Consider the following 17480-nt stretch of genomic DNA (forward strand, 5'->3'; position numbering starts at 1 on the left):
TAATTAAGAAAATATTAATCAAACTCTGGCTCTCTCGGCTCTGCAGCTGTGTTGAGGGAGCTGGTCCTCCAGCTTAGCCTGTAGGAGTTCTCATTTAGAGTAGGCCTGCGACCTATAGAGCTGAAGGCACACACACACACGCACAATTAAAAGAAGACCTTGGTGGCCTACTACTCTATAATTAAACACCCTTTGGTGCCATGCACAAAGATTCTGAGCTGGGTTCACGTGTCAGGAGAGAGAGATGAGAAGGAACGCTAAGAAGCTGTCGGTTCTCTAACTTGCAAGTTCTGTTCAATGCAATGAATTAATAAAAAGCACAAACTAATACCTTCCCAACGTGCAGTTGGTATGTCTGGCGGGCCGGCAGCAGCTATACAGCTGTACTGTGAAACTTTAATGCTGCTTGATGCCTGCAGCGCTGCCTGGGCTTTGTCTCTGAGGTGATTGGGGGGAGCTTTCCACATGTTCAATCTAACTGGGACAAGTATTTGAAAAAGGAACAGGAGTTGTCTGACCTTTCAGGCTAAAACCACCACGATTCAGCAGCCCGACAGCTGGGAATGGTCACTGGTTCCTTATCAGTAAAAAAAACACCAAAGTAATCAGAAATGTCCTCTCAAATTCAAACCTTATTAGGTGATTATATGGTATTATTCTTCACCTTTTAGGCTTCAGAGTGCTTGTCATTTGGCTCTAGTTGTTATGGTAATGCAAGGTATTCCATCTCCGTCCCAGCATGCTCTGTGTTTGACATTCATGGGGTTAAAGTCCTCTGAATGATGAAGTGCCAGCGTTTGGGACAGTAAATTGCATCGTTTCAATTGAGAAGAGAGTTCCCCTTGGGTTTGCTGGAGGTCCCTACGGGCTGGCCTTGAACAGAACAGCATGTTGTACATCTATATAAAAAAGGGAAAATATGGTGGTACTTTCCTCTTTATGATGCAGAGATTAATCTGTCACCACATTCAGACATAAATCTCACTCCTTGCTTTGCAAAATACTGTTTTACCTTACTTTGGACTATATTTTATTTTTTTATTGCCTATAAACATAAACCATCACAAAGGGCTAATGTTCTCATCAATATTATTACAAAATGATCATAAATCCTGTGCCTTGTTAAAAGTTAAAGCCATTTCTCTCCTCAGCTACTCAACCAGTGAAAATATTAGACAGAGGCATTATTTTATAAGGCAATTTCTCTCCCAATAATAGATGATCTTCTATCATATTTGAGCCGCAGAACACCACTTTGTTTTCATTAAATTATTAAGTCTGTGCACTTTTCCTTACATCCTTTTCCTCACTGCTGTGTTCAGCAGTACTGATCTTGCCTTTTGGGGACATTTTTTCTTATACTTTAGTAGAAATGCCTTGACAACACTGTGGTGGTTATTTCATCCTGAGAGACCACAAACTAAACAGCAGAAACACACTGTATTGAAGCTTGTTTAGTGGTATGCAAATAATCTTTGCCGGAGGTAAAATTAACATTTTTAATTAAAATATTAGCACCAAACAAACACAGAAAAACACACTAATGATTAAATCATCTTGATGGAACCTCATAGTGGAAAATGAGGAAGATTTTATTATAATTATTTGTATGAAATGATGCTGTACATTACTGTGTTTTCATAGTCATACATCTTCAAGTTTGTGCAGTTGACATTTTGAATTGAAATACAACAATTTTAAATACTATTTTAAAATGTCACAAACTGCATAACAGTAATATTTTCATCTCTTCAGCAAATACTAGTCCTCTGTATAGCTGTCATAATTTATTTTCACTTGATTTACTACATAGAATAATAAGGGGAAATCATGATAATGGAATGTCAAAATGTAATTTGAGATCAAATATTTCATTATATTTAAACGTGTAAGATCTCTGCATTTCTTCAGCAGGTATAAGATATTATGAGACCTGAGACACAGAGGAGCTGGAGCTGTTTGCTATTAATGCTACTATAGCGCCCTCTAATGGTTATCTATGTAAACATCAAGTAAGAACAAATAGGTGGGATGCAAGGAAAGAAAGGAACAATACTCCGACAAAGCAACTTTATTGCCATTTTTGTATGACAAAAGTAAGCTGTTGTACAGATTCTTCATGTGTCAAAAAGATAAATGCATCTTGTTGAATGTTGCATTCAAATGTCTGCAGAAAAAGTAGGGTAGGCTTTTGGCGCAGAGCTTGTTCCAAGTGTAATATTCATAAGCCCACCTTTTCAGTGGTGGAAAGTGAGGACCTTTTAATACTGACGATTCATTTTTACTCCTCTGGTCCACACAGGCTGAGCAGCGCCTTCTGGTAGTCTCCCTTGGTGTGTTCCTGCAGAAACAGAGCTGGTTAGAGGGGCTGCATGACAGAACAAACCTTATTGTAAATCAGTAATAGGCCAGGGGCAGCCTGTATAATTCACTCACCATAATAGTCTTTTGCAGAGACTGTCCAAAGTTGGTCTTGTATTGAGAACAGATCTTCTTCAGGTCCACCTCGCAGCGTGACACAATAATTCTGGTCACTATCTTCTCTTTGGCTCCTTTACCCTGAACAGACAAGCACAAGTCAGCACTTACTTTAAACTTAACTACAGCAGCTGATGCAACGTTGCTGTAAGATAACTTTTGCCAACTTTGGATTCTGTGTTCCTGCAGCAAAATTGCACTTTCACAAGCAGATGTACTTCTTAGATCTGTTCCATAAAAAAAAGAAGAAAAAAAGTCGGGCCCTTAAAATAGCCACATTTCAACAAGAAGAAAGACAACAGCACTGTAACTACCTTCATGGCTTCATTCAGTTTGTTGGCAAAGAACAGCTGTTTGTTTTCAAAGCACTTAACTGGAGCAAAAGAAAAACAGAATTAATATCCACAATAACACATCTTGTATTTGACAGATGGTTTTCTTTTGTAATTTTAGAAGTGATTCATACAACAAAATCCGGCCTACAGGGTGACTATTCACTTAAGACGATTAGTAAAAAGAGTCTAATGTATTCATAATATGAATTACTGATAAAATATATGTGTACCTAGCACCAGGAAGGACTTTTGCAAGTCTCCTTTAACTTCCTTCACAATGCTCTCCTGCATGTCGTAGGGGCTGTAACTCTTGTACCTCTGAAACACTAACAGAGAAAAACATGTAACTGATTGTTAATGGGTATTTTACAATTTTTTTAAGGAGAATTAAAAATGAACACTTGACAACACGATACCAAAAGAAAACATGGTGTCTCACCTTTCTGTAGGTGGGGTACGCTTCTCTCAGACATAATGGAGATCCAGGTCGGTACATCAGTTCCTTTTATCATTACCCCAGCCTCAAAGAGTGCCTGAGTTGAATCAACAAAATATCAATGAATACTTTGTGGCATGAGAGGGGTGTCACTCCTTTTAGATATCAAGGTACCAAAATTAAGTATTATCTAATGTGCACAAAATTGTAAAGTGTACACAGTTTTACCAAGTTATCCAGGATTTCCAGACTCATTTTGGACAATTTAGTGGATTTTTCAAAATTAGCATGAGGTATTGGATATTGAATTTGATGCCAAAATCGATTTACTTTAGATTCCACAGACAAAGTCAAAATGGGCAACTTACTCTGGCATCTGCATCGATCTTTTCATAGTCTATAATAGCGGTTGGTTCTGCTCTCTTGGTCTGCACAGAAACAAGACACAAACTCAGGTCAGCTTCAACTGTATGGTGTTACATAAATCAAAAAGACAGGCACTAACAAATCTCACCTGCACCAGAGCCAAGAGCAGCTTAGCAAAGTTCCCAGAGGTGTCACCTGCCACATCTTTCTCCAGTTCCTTCTTGAACACTGTGGGAAATAATATTTTTCATTCAGGCATTTAGCTTTCCCTATATAACCAGAGTCATCTCGTATGGCTGTGGAATTTCTGGTTCAAGAACATTTAAGACAGGGCACAATACTTTTTTTATAGACAGAGAGCTTAGGTTGTACAATATCCTAATAGCGCATGCAAAGCACCACAACCTATAGGTGAGGCATTATACAATGTATTTGCAGCCCTTTATGTGAATGCCTGGGATGTTTTGGACCTACACTCCTTGTAGACCTTCTTGATCTCCACCAGCTCATCATTGCTGCGTGAGCACAGAACCTCAATTAGCGTTTCTTCATCTGTTCCTGCTCCCTGAAAGAGACAGAAATCTTTACTACTTTTTGTATACACAATTAAGTTAGATTGGGGTGTAGCAAAAAAGCAAGTTATGTCATTTGTCCAGTAGAGGGCAGTGTCGCCCTTCAATCGAATCCACTGATGCTAAACACACCACTCATGCAATCTGTGTCCTTTACCTTGATAGATCCTCTGATCTCTGAGGCATCGAACTGCGGTGTGCTCTTCATCAATCCAAGGATCACTGTTTCCAGAGAGCCAGACAGTGCTCCCTTCAGGGCTGAGATCATGTCCTAAAAATACAACAGTGTTACCCGAATGTGTCCCTTACTGTTACAGCCACCACATAATCGAGCTGTGAAGCCTTTTGGATTGTCTCTCCCGGCCTACTGTACCTTCTTTGCCCTCTTTTCATATGCAAAAGCGATTTCTCTCCTTTGTGAGTAGGTCCGCTTTGTTAGGACGTCAATGATGGTCTGTTCATCTACTCCTAATGTTGGAATGAAAAAAACATAATAATATATTTACACAAATATATCCAAGTGCAACGGCAAGTGTAAAGGTTTTGGCTTATTTATCTGTAATAATTCTGACATCCTTTGACATTTGGTTCCTAAGGAAATTCAATATGTAGAAAACAATATTCACCGTGTACAGTAAGAATCTGAGCCATGAAACATTCTGTGGTCTAAAATGTTACTGTAAATGGTGAGGGCCTACATATGCCATATAACATGTTTGGAGTCATTTGAACATACGTGTGTAGTAGCTTTAACTACTTTTAAAGTGTATTTTGAAGAATATACAAAACCATAAGAGGGCCGGGCAGCAAAGCTAGCTTGCTTTAACACATGATGTGGTCACAAGGTATTTTTCCCCTCAAACCCTCATTAGCAAAGAAACATCACTCCACACAGAACAGAATCTTCATAACAACAAAATGGTGGACTGTTGAAGAGTTAGCAGTCAGACTGTTGTCAATGGCTCCCAGTCAGTGGTCAGAACAGAGCTGTTCCTGCACTGAGGCACAGACTTGGAGGTGTTCCCAGTCAATACATTTTAAGCCAGGATGCTGACTCACAAATACCAGCTACTTATCTGTAGCAACCAAGCACAGCTTTTTTTGTATGTAATGTACTGCATCTTGCCTTTGGTTTTGATAGCAGTCTCTATTCTGGCAGCATCTCTGTCAGGGTCAAAGTCCATAGCAGGTACCACGGTGGGGTATGTGGGTTCATTGGCCTAAGGGTCCAAAGCAAATTAGAGTGAAATAAAAAGTATTTAAAGTGCTCATATTATGCTCATTTTCAGGTTCATAATTGTATTTAGAGGTTATATCAGAATAGGTTTACATGGTTTAATTTTCAAAAAACACTATATTTTTGTTGTACTGCACACTGCTGCAGCTCCTCTTTTCACCCTGTGTGTTGAGCTCTCTGTTTTAGCTACAGAGTGAGGGATCACACTTCTATTCCATCTTTGTTAGGAGTCGCACATGCGCAGTACCTAGGTAAGGACTACCCAGTCAGAAGCAGAGTATGAGGGCGTGCCACGCTAGCAGCTAGGCGAGCATTATAACGTGTTACAAAGTGACGGACGTTCGTCACAGAAGTAAAGGCTGGACTACAATAGAGCTATTTGGAGCAGTTTTTGAACAGTGTTTTCTGTTGGAGATGGTAAGTCCCTTTGGGGTGGACTTTGGGCTTTTTCACTTTCTAAACCTATAACATGCACAAAAAAGATATATAACACAATAAAGGGAAGGGAAAAAGCCAAAAAGCATAATACGAGCACTTTAAGGTACATCATGTATTGTAGGAAAGTTATCATCATAAAAATATAAAATAAATATGACATTACCCCGATGTTGAGAGACAGCTGTCCCAGAAACTCTGATACCATAGCCATTTTGACTGTCCTGGAAAAGGTGACAAACTATCAACACTGTACAATCTTGTAATCAAATATCATTGTAATCCTATCACCAACATGTCTGAGCTGCATGCAACGGGTCATGTTTGTTTCGTCTCAAGATATAATCATTATCACTTGAACCACTAATGTCTAAACAGAGACAGAGAAACTTCATTAAAGTTGTTGCTTTTGGTACAACCGAGTCACACAAATCACTGCAAGACTTTATCCATTTTATTAAGTTATTCCTTTCTTTTCATTGCTTTGCCATATTCACATTCAGAACAGTTTCTAGTAAAGAGATTAGATACTACTGACAAACTAGCTCTTTCAAATCCTTGTTCAGTTTGACACACATCCTTAACAGATACCACATAGAGACACACCCTGGAAAAAAATGCTACTGTACTCAAGTCTGGTAAAACAACGGAGCACATTCACATGCAAAAAAACAGGTTAGAGAGCTCAGACTGGAGAGCAGGAACTTATTTTTACTTAACCAAGAACACAAGGAAAGAAACGACAAAAAGATGTTTGCACAAACTAAATGGAAACTGTGTGGAAATAATTTGTCATGACTACAAGTTGGGAAAAAGTGTGTGTGTGTGTGTGTGTGTGTGTGTGTGTGTGTGTGTGGGGGGGGCGGGGGGGGGGGGTCACTTAAACCTTCCTGCAGTGAAAAGTTTATCGGTTAGTCCACATTAAAATGCATAACTACATTGAACTTACCTAGGTGGAGATGCAGAGATATGTCCAGGCGATGTTTAGGTGGAATGGGTGTGGAGGTTCAACTTTTCTGACAGAAAAAGGCTTCCCTTTTCACCTCCCCTTTCCATGCACTCATGACTCCACCCTATTCCACAAGAAGCCACTGGAATCTTCAAGTATTAAAGCTTTGGTAAAGTTAATTCTCGCACACACACACACACACACACACACACACACTGTAATGGGAATTTTATTTTAACATTATAGTTTGATATCTTACAAGATTCTCTTATATACTTCCTATATTAATTCCTAATAATCTTTAATTTTGTTATAGACTTAGAGACTCCAAGAGAAGAAGCAACTGGCATCATAAACTCTGGCCTAGTTGAGAATATCCTTCTCTTTTTGGAACTCAGCGTTCCTGTTTACCTTTAGCAGATAAGGAGGAAAAGGGCCATAACATTTTGAACTGTATCTCCTTCTGTCTCTTGCTTTAACAGATGTTTAGGCTACGTAGGGAGCAGGAACAGAGGGGAAAGGTAGTAAAGTCATTGTGACTGTTTATGGTGTTTTTTCATCTGCGTAGCTGCTAAAATTATCGTGGAGGGGGGTGGTTTAAGTGAGTTCTTACTATATAGATGTATGGTTTTCTAGCTGGGTCAGAAGACCCTTTCAGATGTGCCATGAGTACTTGTGAAACAGTTTTCTCTGCATTTGCAAATGTAAATAAATACTCAAAGACCAAACTTTGGTTTAATCCTCAAATCGTCCTTATTTGTTTCATCTGGTGTTTTTGATACGCACTCCTGCTGCTAACAAGAAAAACTTCTACTACAACACACACACACACACACACACACACACACAAAATTCAAAGTCACTGGAGATTTTCAAGGTGATCTAATCTTGACTTCCAGCAGTTATAAACATGGCAAGACAGTAACCATACCCCATTTGGATACTTAGAAAAAAGTTTATTGTTACTCCGTTTTCACAAAACATTACAATTGACAAAATATACAAAACATGTCTCTGAACAAAATTAGAATATAAAAAGGTATATATTCTACATTGAGTGCTTTAGCATTCACATTTATGTTTAAGGTCATAATGTATTTCCAGTATGAAATCATAGATATTGTCAGTGGTTTCCTTTCCTTTGCAGTACAAGTCCTTATCTGACTCACCTAATATGAAATGAAATAAATGACATGATATTAAATCCTTTGACATGGGAATATTTAAATGGACTTCTGAACTAGCTTTTTAATATACTTGTTACGCCTGGCTGCACGTTTCTTTTTCTTTTTCTTGGTGTTGCCGCCTGCATTCAAGTTGTTCTTTGACTGCCCCGCTCCATGGTTGTTGGACTGCGATGACCCAACTTTTGTTGTCTGGTAGGATAAAGGAAGGTAAAAAGATTGTATCTTTAAATAACTGGGGCTAAATTGAAGTAGCATCATACATTATAGACAAATTATTTGTTTGTCATTCTCAGAAGTACAAACATTGGTGACAAATCCAAATGCCCAGTTGAAAACTTATTTTAGTTGTTTTCTGTACATACATACAAGTTAAATAAAAAAGTTGATATGTGGAATTTACACAGGCATTCAATACATGTCTCAGTCTACACCTCTAACACTGTTGAGCTGTTGTTGATATGGCTATACTCTCTATTGTCCATGTTGTTAGTTTTGGGCTTGTGCTGTAAAACTATGCAGTAGTGCACTGGTTCAGCCTGTGTGATAAGAAAATGGCTCAGGGCTATGCGCTCACCATAACTCAGAGGGAGACGTCATTCATCTTGGCTTTTAGAGAATCCCTGCGCGTGCGTGCGTGTGTGCGTGCGTGTGTGCGTGTGTGTGTGTGTACTTTCTAGGCATTAACCAACCCTTCCTAATAGTTCCAACAATCTTTCATCTCATAATAGCACTGGAGGTCATGACTGTCCTATTATTTTGTATCACAGTAACTATGGTGACGTAAATCAAATACACACCTTTATGAAGGGTGTTGGTGGGAAGGTGCAGGGGACACGGCCGTGTTTCTGGTGGAAGGGCAGGACCACAGCGGGATCAACAGGTATCCAGGGCACGAGGCCGGGGGCCGGGAGCTTTGGGACTGAGCTGTGGACCTGCTGCAGGTTGTATGCCCCCCGACTCACTTTCCCATTAGCTGCTTTTAATAAGGTCACAAATGGTTCCCCTGCCTTGTGCGCAATCAGGTACTGTCCTTCCGCCAACCTACAAAACCAAATTAAGTCATTGAGGGTGTGTTAAACTCAAAACCCACAGACTGGAACATGTTGAAGCATTCTGAAGGGTTTTGTTCGTTCCAGCCAAATGATGGAGGTGAACAGAGCCTTAAAAAAGCAGAAGGTGACACATGCATTGTGTGTCGTTGAGTAATCGATTGCGCAACCCTCCAACACAACCACGAAGGCAAACTATCGTCGTGTTTTAAGCCCAAGGCTGTCAGACATCATGACTGTACAATCATTTCATCATCTTAAAACAGAGCATGAAGAAGGATGTGCACACACAACTCATCTGTAGATGTTGCCCAACTAAACAATAGAGTTTAGGAAAAAGCCCCAACCCCTCTCAAATCCTGGACTTCAATCAAACCACATTCATCTATGCATATGTTTTTTTTTTTGGTTTCACACATTAAATATGTTGTGTGCTCTCATTAGGACCATTAATCAAAAACTGTTACTTTACTGCATTAAATCAAAAGCTGTGAAGACAGCCCAGAGTAACATTATTTCTGCAAAAATAATGCGATAAAGAATGTTCTCAACAACTTACCCAATTAGCTTTTTCAGTAGGTGCTGCAGTATATTCAGCGAATTGGAAGGCCTGTGGATGGAAAAGAGATATCACCAAGTTGCAGTCTGATTACTTTGGTAGGAATCTAAATTCCAACACTAACTCAGAGGCGTTGATAGCTACCATTAATGAAAAGGAATGGATTATTGATTAACTCAGTGAATCTCAAGTTGACAACATCTTAAATGATATAATCATACAGGGGTGATAAGGTTAATCCTAATCAACATCTGTTGCATCGACACTCACTTGAACCCACAGGAGATGTTCTGTTTCCAGCCGTCAGGCAGCTTTCTCAGCACAGCTACTTTTGATGTGTGCGCATTGATGTGAGCTACAGAGACAGAACGGGAGGATGAAACATACACTGAGAAAAGAACAAGAGCTACTGAGTGTGCACATCAAGAGCTTCACTTCATCATCAATGCAATTCCTAGTGCTTACAAAGTAATTAGTCTGTGTTGATTTGCCAGCATTGTTACAAGCTTGTTTGTTGGTCCGGTCTCCTTTCATGACTCCCACTGTAGCATGTAATGCCTGCTTATTTCCACATGGCCTTCCTTCAACTATGGACTGTACTGGAGCCTGCATCCACAGCTATAAATGCACAATTGGGGAATGCCACATGATAAACCACATGATGAACTATGAACTACTAAGAAAATAAGGAAGTCTTTTATCAGTTGTGCCTGTTGCATAATGGCATTAAGTGGGATATTTTCTATAGGGTTTCCCATAGCTTGAATGTTATCACTGTTTTCTCAACGGCCATTTCTTTTCTCATAATACTAAGACGGAAAGGTCCAACAATTTTTAAACTGCATCCTCTTTCAAAACATCTAGGGTCTCAGATGCCTGATACAGGGTTAGATTCACTTTTTGGCAAAGCCATTCATAGTTAACCTAACCCATAGGGAACCCATATACAAGCTGTACTGACAGTGAAGCTAATGATCCTGGCCAGTATGTCAACTAATAATTTAGAGACTGCTTTTTGCCGAAGCTCTACATTAGACAGAATAAAAAACTTTTCCCAGACAACACCTATACAAGTCAACATATCAATGAACCTAGTACAGAAAAAGGATTGGAGTCTTTCTCTGGATCTTGAGCTACAGGTTAGCAGCACATGTAAGTCGACAATACAGTATGCATTAGGGAATTTACCTGAAGTTCAAAACAACATTTAGCTGAGCTTTGCACACTGTAATTCCCCACAATCAAATGTGGCTGTAGTTATAGCAACAAAGTAAACTCAATCCCTACACACAGTCACAGCAGGATGGTGAGTCATCTAAAGACTATGCCATTGGTTTGTGGGAAGATCTGCCATGTGGACTCTACTAAACCCTCTGAGGGAGGAAGAAGTGAAAATTCTCTTTTTTTTTTAGCAGCATTTACTTTAACTATTTTCTTGGCAACTATGTTGAAACAAAGACTAAAAGGGACACTCCACATTACACTAGAACTGAGAGTCTTGATTTTCACTGAATTTAAAAAGTATAGGATTGCAGGTAAAAGTAATACTTTGGTTTTTTTTTTACCTATGTAGGATACAGTGCTAGAGTGGAGCAATGTCTCAGTCCACAGCTGGCAAGCCTCACTGCTGCTTAGACACTCAACACCATAACTCAACTGGTACTCCAGCTTGGGCAAGACATGCACTGGCACATACTATTGGGGGCAGAAAAAAAAGGACAGAAATGGGAATGCATATATATTCATTTTATACTTAATATGTGAAGTTACACTATGGAATTATGGAGGATGATAGACTGGTATACCTTATTTTGGCTGTTTTGGCCTACTTTTCTGGTATGGGTCAGTGAGACAGAGCTGCATACCATGAGCAGCAAATCTTGTAGACTGTAAAGCTTGTAGAGCAGGTTGCCTTCCTCTGGAGCCTTGTAATCTTGTTCATCCTCAGCACCAGCCTGCAGGTCTTGTGACAGTATTTCTGCATTGGGGGAAATAATGTGCTAATGTTAATTAAGCACATAGACACTTGCAAACCTAAAACCACGTAATGAAAATCAATTTGACACTAACTTTTGTGCTCTGTAGCAGTAACGTTGACCACTGGTGCAGATTCGTGAGAAGCAGCGCAAGTCTCTCCATCCTGGTTCTGTTTTCTCTCCAAATATGAGGACACACAGGCCTTAACCAGAGACATTGGATGAGAGTGAAGTGAGGGTCCCATACCTCGGGTGGGTGAGTTGGTCTCCTGGGATATGGCGGAGCACTTGGCTGTATCACTTGCAGAATTGAACATGGCTGTCTGCATGCGCAGGATCTCACCCAGCTGGTCGCCAGACGCGTTTGTTTTTTTGGACTGTCGCCTCTGCTTTGTAACTTTTTCAGGGGAAGATGACTCTGAATTTACAGGTGCAGACTCAGAGACAGGAGTAATTGGGGAATCTGCAGAGTTTGGAGTGGTCTTAGGCTTATATTGTTTTGTAGGTGTTTTAGCTGGAGACACAGAGTCATCAATTATCAGCTTCTCCTCATCGGAGTCTCCTATAAAAGGCAGCTCTTCGTCACTTTCTTGAGCAGAGTCCGTTCTCATTTGTTCAGCTTTTGGCGGAACTGACTCATTCAGAACTGGCTGAGTTGTCTCCTCTGTTATGGGATCCTCCACATCTGTCAATAAGTTGTCCATCTCTTTGGTCTTACTTAAAGATGGGGAACTTGAAGCTTTTTTACTTTTAACACATGCATCCTGCTCATCCTGTGTCTTCTGTATCTTGGGGGTTTTAATGGGTGCCGTCTCTCCAAATGTCTCCAGGTCAGTAAAGTCCACCTCAAAGTCAAGACCATTGTTTTCAAAAGACACTACGTTTCTTTTTGAGCTCTCCTGATTTAGAAACAGAAAACAAAGAATCATTGTTCTGATGAAATAAGACCACATACATCATACCCTGTATACTTGTGCCACTACATACCGGTGAGACTTTCTGCTCATCCTCAGGAAGCTCTGTCATTAAATGGAACACATTTGTACTTCCATTCTTCTTGATGGAAAGCTTCAAACTCTCCTCATGGTAGATATGACTCCTCTCTCTCACTGTAATTTCAGTCTTCAGAAGAGGTGAGTCTATGTACACAGTCTTCTTCCCACTACTGCCTGTAAATATGACACATGAAATAAAGGATGTGTGAAACAGTGCCCCAATGAGGCCATTCAATGTAATTACATATTGATTTTTCTCATTTCTTTACTGTGGCATACTGCATTTCATTCACAAACATGAGTAAAAATGTCTCAACCCTGAAAAGCTATGTTGCAAAATGCCAATGTGAAGACTTTTTTGTTGGTAAATGTAATATATGTAAATGTAATGTATCCTTGTGTAAATGTAATACATCCTTAAATTCCAAAATTGCATGAACTTTTTTTTCTGTTGTTCTAAAAATTAAAATCACTTATTGAGAAGAAATGTAAAGTTCCAAAAATGTCTCACCCAATACAAAAAAAGAACATTATAACATTGAACTCCTAATTAACTACTAACTTCTCTGTATACATAATGCTATTTTTTATTATTCTTTGGCATGAATGTAGCCAGTAAGAACACCTTTGGTACATTTAAAATGTTTTTTTGTAGTTTTTGTTGTGAAGACGTAGGTTACTGTATGTTTATTATTCAGAACACAAAGATTTATTCTAATATCTGGCTTTAATAGGGTAAAATAGGATGATTATTTGGTGGCATTTTTGTCATGCTTTGATTGCTTAAAGTAAACAGCGACACAAAGTGGAGAGAAAGAAAGATGTATTGTTCTTTAGTATTTTTACCCATTGAAAGCAAAGCCTACATTTGCCCTAATTAAACTAACTTCCAACATAACAGCCTGAGTAGATGATGCTGTACCTTTTCCTGGGTTTAATTTGACACAAACGGGCAGTTCCCATTGCTCTCCAAAGTCAGGGCCATGGTTGTCTAGCAGCCTGACGAGGGCATCTCGAGTCAGACACACGTGAGGCTCATACCGAGCACACAGGTTCTCGGCATTACTATCACTGCTGATCGTCTGTAGAAACAGACACAACTAGGTCACACTACCAGAACATCCACTGTATCAGTCAAACAAACACAGGTAACTTCACAACTGTCTACAATTAACTGGACTTTGACAGTACGGTGTGAGACCCGGCATCTTTCAGAAACACAAATAGCACTGGTTTCGCTGAGCAAGACATGAACACCCTCTGGTGTCTTTTGTGAAAACTGCAAGAGCTGAAATGGAGTTACAATAGACCTGCGGTCATGAATCCCATTCTAGCAGTGAAACATCTTTGTGACTTACTTTATTGGAGTAATTAAAAAAGAGAGACAATTGCTTACAGCGTGCATGTCTTTGGCTTTTTTAGCTGGAGGATTCTCTGATGAAACACTCTGATAATCCGATGCAAGCTGTGCATCAGCAGGCACTATCTTGTGGTCTGTAATATCCACATTGCCCTGGAGAAATAAAGGGTACAAATATGGAAATAGAGCAAGTGAATCAACACCAAAAGACTGATTCTGCAATTCAACAATTCAAGTTGTAGTGGTTGAACAGAAAACTGGACAATGGGCATTTTTTAACACATATATGGGACTGGAACAGCTCCTGTGTGATAGTAGCACTTCAAAAGTGAATTACCATGATCAGCAGCTGTTTCTCAAAGGTCAGCTTCAGCCCTGGGTTGAATGTTCCCCCTGTCAAACTAGTCATCTCATGGATCTGGTAGAGCTCAGGAAATGTCTTAATGCGCTCCAAACACCCCCTGAAGAACTCCTGAAAAACAAATTAGGGCTCTATGTTTAAATACTTGTGAAAAAAAACATCTCACAGAGCTGATGACAGGTACAATCCTTGCAGTATCAGTACCTCTGAATATTGCACAGCTCCCTGTGATATGAAGTTGTAGTCGTCAGCACATATTCTGGCCACATCTTGCAGGTACCTCATGAACTGCATCACTTCATTGTTGACTCGTGCCTTTAAGTTCTGAAATATTAGAGCCGGTTATTTTAAGAAGCGATGCAATAAGGACTGACAGGATTAAAATACCATTAAGGAGAGAATGTTGGTACCTGTGGAGGATCTCTTGTTTTTTTACTCATCAAAATGCCAAGGTACGTCTTCTGTTCTTGGCTGGACAGGCTGGACATACACGGGAGGGGCAGTCTGGGTTCAGGGTAAACAGCCCCAGCCTCATTCTCAACCTGCTTAAATTTTACTCTTGATTTTTCAGTATCCTTACATTGTTCTGCATCTCCCCCAGCATTGTGTGCACACAGATCGTCACTGTCATAGCTGTCCCAACAGGACTCGTGCTTGCTGATGAAACTGTTGTCTTTAAACGCTGCAGCTTCTTTTGTGAAAGGAGTGCAGGAGGCTTTTGCAGCCCCACAGTCCTGTTTAATGTTCTCTACAGGACTTGGGGAAAGAGAAAAAAATATTAGGGGAAAAAAACATGTCAGATAAACATTCACTAGTTAGTCTTTAAAAGCACAGTAAAATGCACCTGAACTGATGTATTGCATCACATGTTAATTGACATACCTTTGGAGAAAGGCCCACAGTTCTCTGATATTAGGTGCAAGTGAATATTTGTCATAGATATCTTTGGTAAAGAAGGGAGCCTCAGGGACTGGAGGGTCCTCCCTTATATTAAAAAGAGAAAATAAATCATTGCAGAGCCTGTATTGTACCCAAAACATTCACAACTGTTTTTGTACTGGGACAGACTTACATTTATTTTGACATGCAAGACAGAATAACTTAATTGGTGTCTCCAAGTTGCAGTGGTAGGGTAGTGCACATTATAAATAACCATTACTCTACAGAATGGATGACTCAGGAGTAATGGCATTCTTTTCTGTTTTCAAAAAAAAAAAAAAAAAACACTGCTGAGTTTAAGTCTGTGTAAAAGCAATGAGTTTGACATGAAATGAATCTTCAGAAGCCGGCAACTGCTTTTCAAAAGGTTTACTGTAAAAAATACAAGTTACAAGATCCATTTGTTATTTCTCGCTTGTCTCAAATTGTCTTGCTCGGAAGACAAATTAACTCCAACAAATTGACATCACCAATAGTTAATCTTTCAAACATTAACAAAAGATTTTCGACATCCAATTGTCCAGAAGACATTATATCAGCCAGAGCTGTTATTATATTATATTACAGCATATGTCTGCACATTTATTTTCTTCTTATGGTCCTTATATCAGGCATTAATGTTTACCACTTTCCAAACAAAAAAAATTTTTTAATTGCATAATAGGATAAAGAATAGTCAAATAAATAAAATCATACTGTACACTACACACATTTATTTATTTTATTATTTATTTATTACACATTTATTGGATGAGCACCCAGTAAACATCCTGTTATGAACAGCTGTGCGTGGGCAATCTATATTTAATATTTACATGTTTTAATCGACAATTGTGCCATTCGAGTTAGTTTCTTCCTGATTTGTTTGAAATAGCAAAAGGTCTTTATCTGAATAAAATAAAACAACACATTTAACGCTTATGTGCTTACTGATAAGGACAATTGTGTTATGTTGTACATACGTATGCGAGTATAACTCATATAGGGTATAACTAGAACTACTATGAAATTTACCTTACAGCTAGATAAGATGACTCATCTAGTGTTCATACTGTTATCCGTGATAATGGAGTAGCCTAACTAAACTAGCTAGGTTCACACGACCTGTAGTAGTCGACTAACGGATCATATGCGCTGCATGTGTCTGGTGCTAACGTACACAGCATCAAGTCAGGTAGAATAACGTTACATATCTTCCTGTTTCAACCTTCGAAATACAAGCTAACGTTATCGCGACGTCGTTATGATTCGTAACATTTTAGCTTTAAATCACGGCAACATCTTAATTGGATAACGTTAGCGTGCTGAAGCAAGAACACCACAGTGCTGTAGTTAATGTTATAGCCATAGACAGTAGGTTATAGCCAACGTTAAGTTAGTAGAAAATAAACATCCTGCCAAGAAGAACGACACAAAGGTGTTGTCCAATACAATAAATGAATTGTTGTCAAGATAGGTTAGTAAGAACAGGACATGTAACGTTATATGGCTTAGCTAAAACACTAAAAACAACGCCAAAGATTTCGTTCGACTAAAAAAGCTCCGTGTTTTACTTATGTTAAACGTCAACTTCCTGTCACACTAAAATAGCTTGACTGTCCGGTTAGCATGGTGCAGGTACAGACTCGTGTTTTAAATATAACCACAGTAACGAATAATAGCTACAAACTGTAACATATTGTCCGGTTAAGCGCACTTTTATAACAAGTAACGTTAGCTAACGTTTGGTAAGTATTGGAGCTGACAGTCTCAACACGACTCTGGGGCGCTAACTAGCTTGTTAGCTAACACTAGCCTTCCCAAAGTTAACGTAGGATAGTTAGCTAGCTAGTTGAATTGCCTGCATTGTCACAAAATCTACCACTGACATTCGGCAAATGTTTGCAGTCATAAATATTACTTACCATACCAGCTCCATTATGGTCACTACCAAGCGGTCTGCAGGAATGACAACATTGAAGCTACTGTAAATAAATGAGCTAACAAACCTTTGACAGGTGACATTCTTCGTCTGGTAAAATGATGTTGACATTAAAGCGCCTTGTGTGCATTGCTGCCCCCCTCCGGACATTGAATATACTAGATCTGCCTATTTATTACTTTGTATTTGAATTTTGTTGAATTCTTATGCATTCAACGATAAAATTGACATATTTGCACATATTTTAAGGAGATGTACATGTGTGAATTTTGAATTATTTTTTCATAACTTTATCACAACACTTCATCAAATTGGGCATGGTATC

The 17480-nt window shown here is 39.2% G+C and overlaps 2 protein-coding genes across 5 annotated transcripts; both read right to left on the reverse strand.

Annotated features, from left to right (window-relative positions):
- Nucleotides 1–2055: 2055 nt before the first annotated feature.
- On the reverse strand, nt 2056–6989 carry LOC116038743 (annexin A2-like). Its single transcript, XM_031283350.2, has 13 exons — nt 6809–6989; nt 6026–6083; nt 5314–5407; nt 4561–4655; nt 4345–4458; nt 4090–4180; nt 3764–3843; nt 3618–3677; nt 3253–3346; nt 3044–3139; nt 2793–2851; nt 2437–2559; nt 2056–2341 (listed from the first exon to the last, which is right to left on the reverse strand). Exons 2-13 carry the CDS (start codon nt 6071–6073, stop codon nt 2282–2284), a joined length of 1014 nt encoding a protein of 337 aa, XP_031139210.1. The 5' UTR covers nt 6074–6083; nt 6809–6989; the 3' UTR covers nt 2056–2281.
- A 759-nt stretch (nt 6990–7748) lies between these two features.
- On the reverse strand, nt 7749–17327 carry ice2 (interactor of little elongator complex ELL subunit 2). 4 transcript variants are annotated; one of them, XM_031283223.2, is made up of 15 exons: nt 17139–17327; nt 15178–15279; nt 14706–15051; nt 14500–14619; nt 14272–14406; nt 13971–14087; nt 13497–13656; nt 12567–12748; nt 11674–12478; nt 11409–11581; nt 11169–11298; nt 9874–9958; nt 9604–9654; nt 8793–9036; nt 7749–8184 (listed from the first exon to the last, which is right to left on the reverse strand). In XM_031283223.2, exons 1-15 carry the CDS (start codon nt 17303–17305, stop codon nt 8032–8034), a joined length of 2970 nt encoding a protein of 989 aa, XP_031139083.2. In that variant the 5' UTR covers nt 17306–17327; the 3' UTR covers nt 7749–8031. The 4 variants fall into 4 exon arrangements, with proteins under 4 accessions (XP_031139083.2, XP_031139084.1, XP_035859488.1 ...); XM_031283224.2 differs by having other exon boundaries at nt 17223–17284; XM_036003595.1 differs by lacking the exon at nt 17139–17327 and adding an exon at nt 16357–16472.
- Nucleotides 17328–17480: the final 153 nt, after the last annotated feature.

This window comes from Sander lucioperca, chromosome 7, assembly GCF_008315115.2.
Source record: "Sander lucioperca isolate FBNREF2018 chromosome 7, SLUC_FBN_1.2, whole genome shotgun sequence".
NCBI classification, from domain to species: Eukaryota; Metazoa; Chordata; class Actinopteri; order Perciformes; family Percidae; genus Sander; species Sander lucioperca.

Coding starts and splice junctions, on each gene's coding strand:
- LOC116038743 (XM_031283350.2), bottom strand. CDS start 6,073: ATGGCTATGGTATCAGAGTTTCTGGGACAGCTGTCTCTCAACATCGGG. Junction 3,844..4,089: donor CAAGAAGGTCTACAAGGAGT/GTAGGTCCAAAA, acceptor TATTTCCCACAG/TGTTCAAGAAGGAACTGGAG. Junction 3,678..3,763: donor TGCTCTTGGCTCTGGTGCAG/GTGAGATTTGTT, acceptor GTTTCTGTGCAG/ACCAAGAGAGCAGAACCAAC.
- ice2 (XM_031283223.2), bottom strand. CDS start 17,305: ATGTCCGGAGGGGGGCAGCAATGCACACAAGGCGCTTTAATGTCAACA. Junction 14,088..14,271: donor AGAAACAGCTGCTGATCATG/GTAATTCACTTT, acceptor TTATTTCTCCAG/GGCAATGTGGATATTACAGA. Junction 11,582..11,673: donor TACTGCTACAGAGCACAAAA/GTTAGTGTCAAA, acceptor CCCCCAATGCAG/AAATACTGTCACAAGACCTG.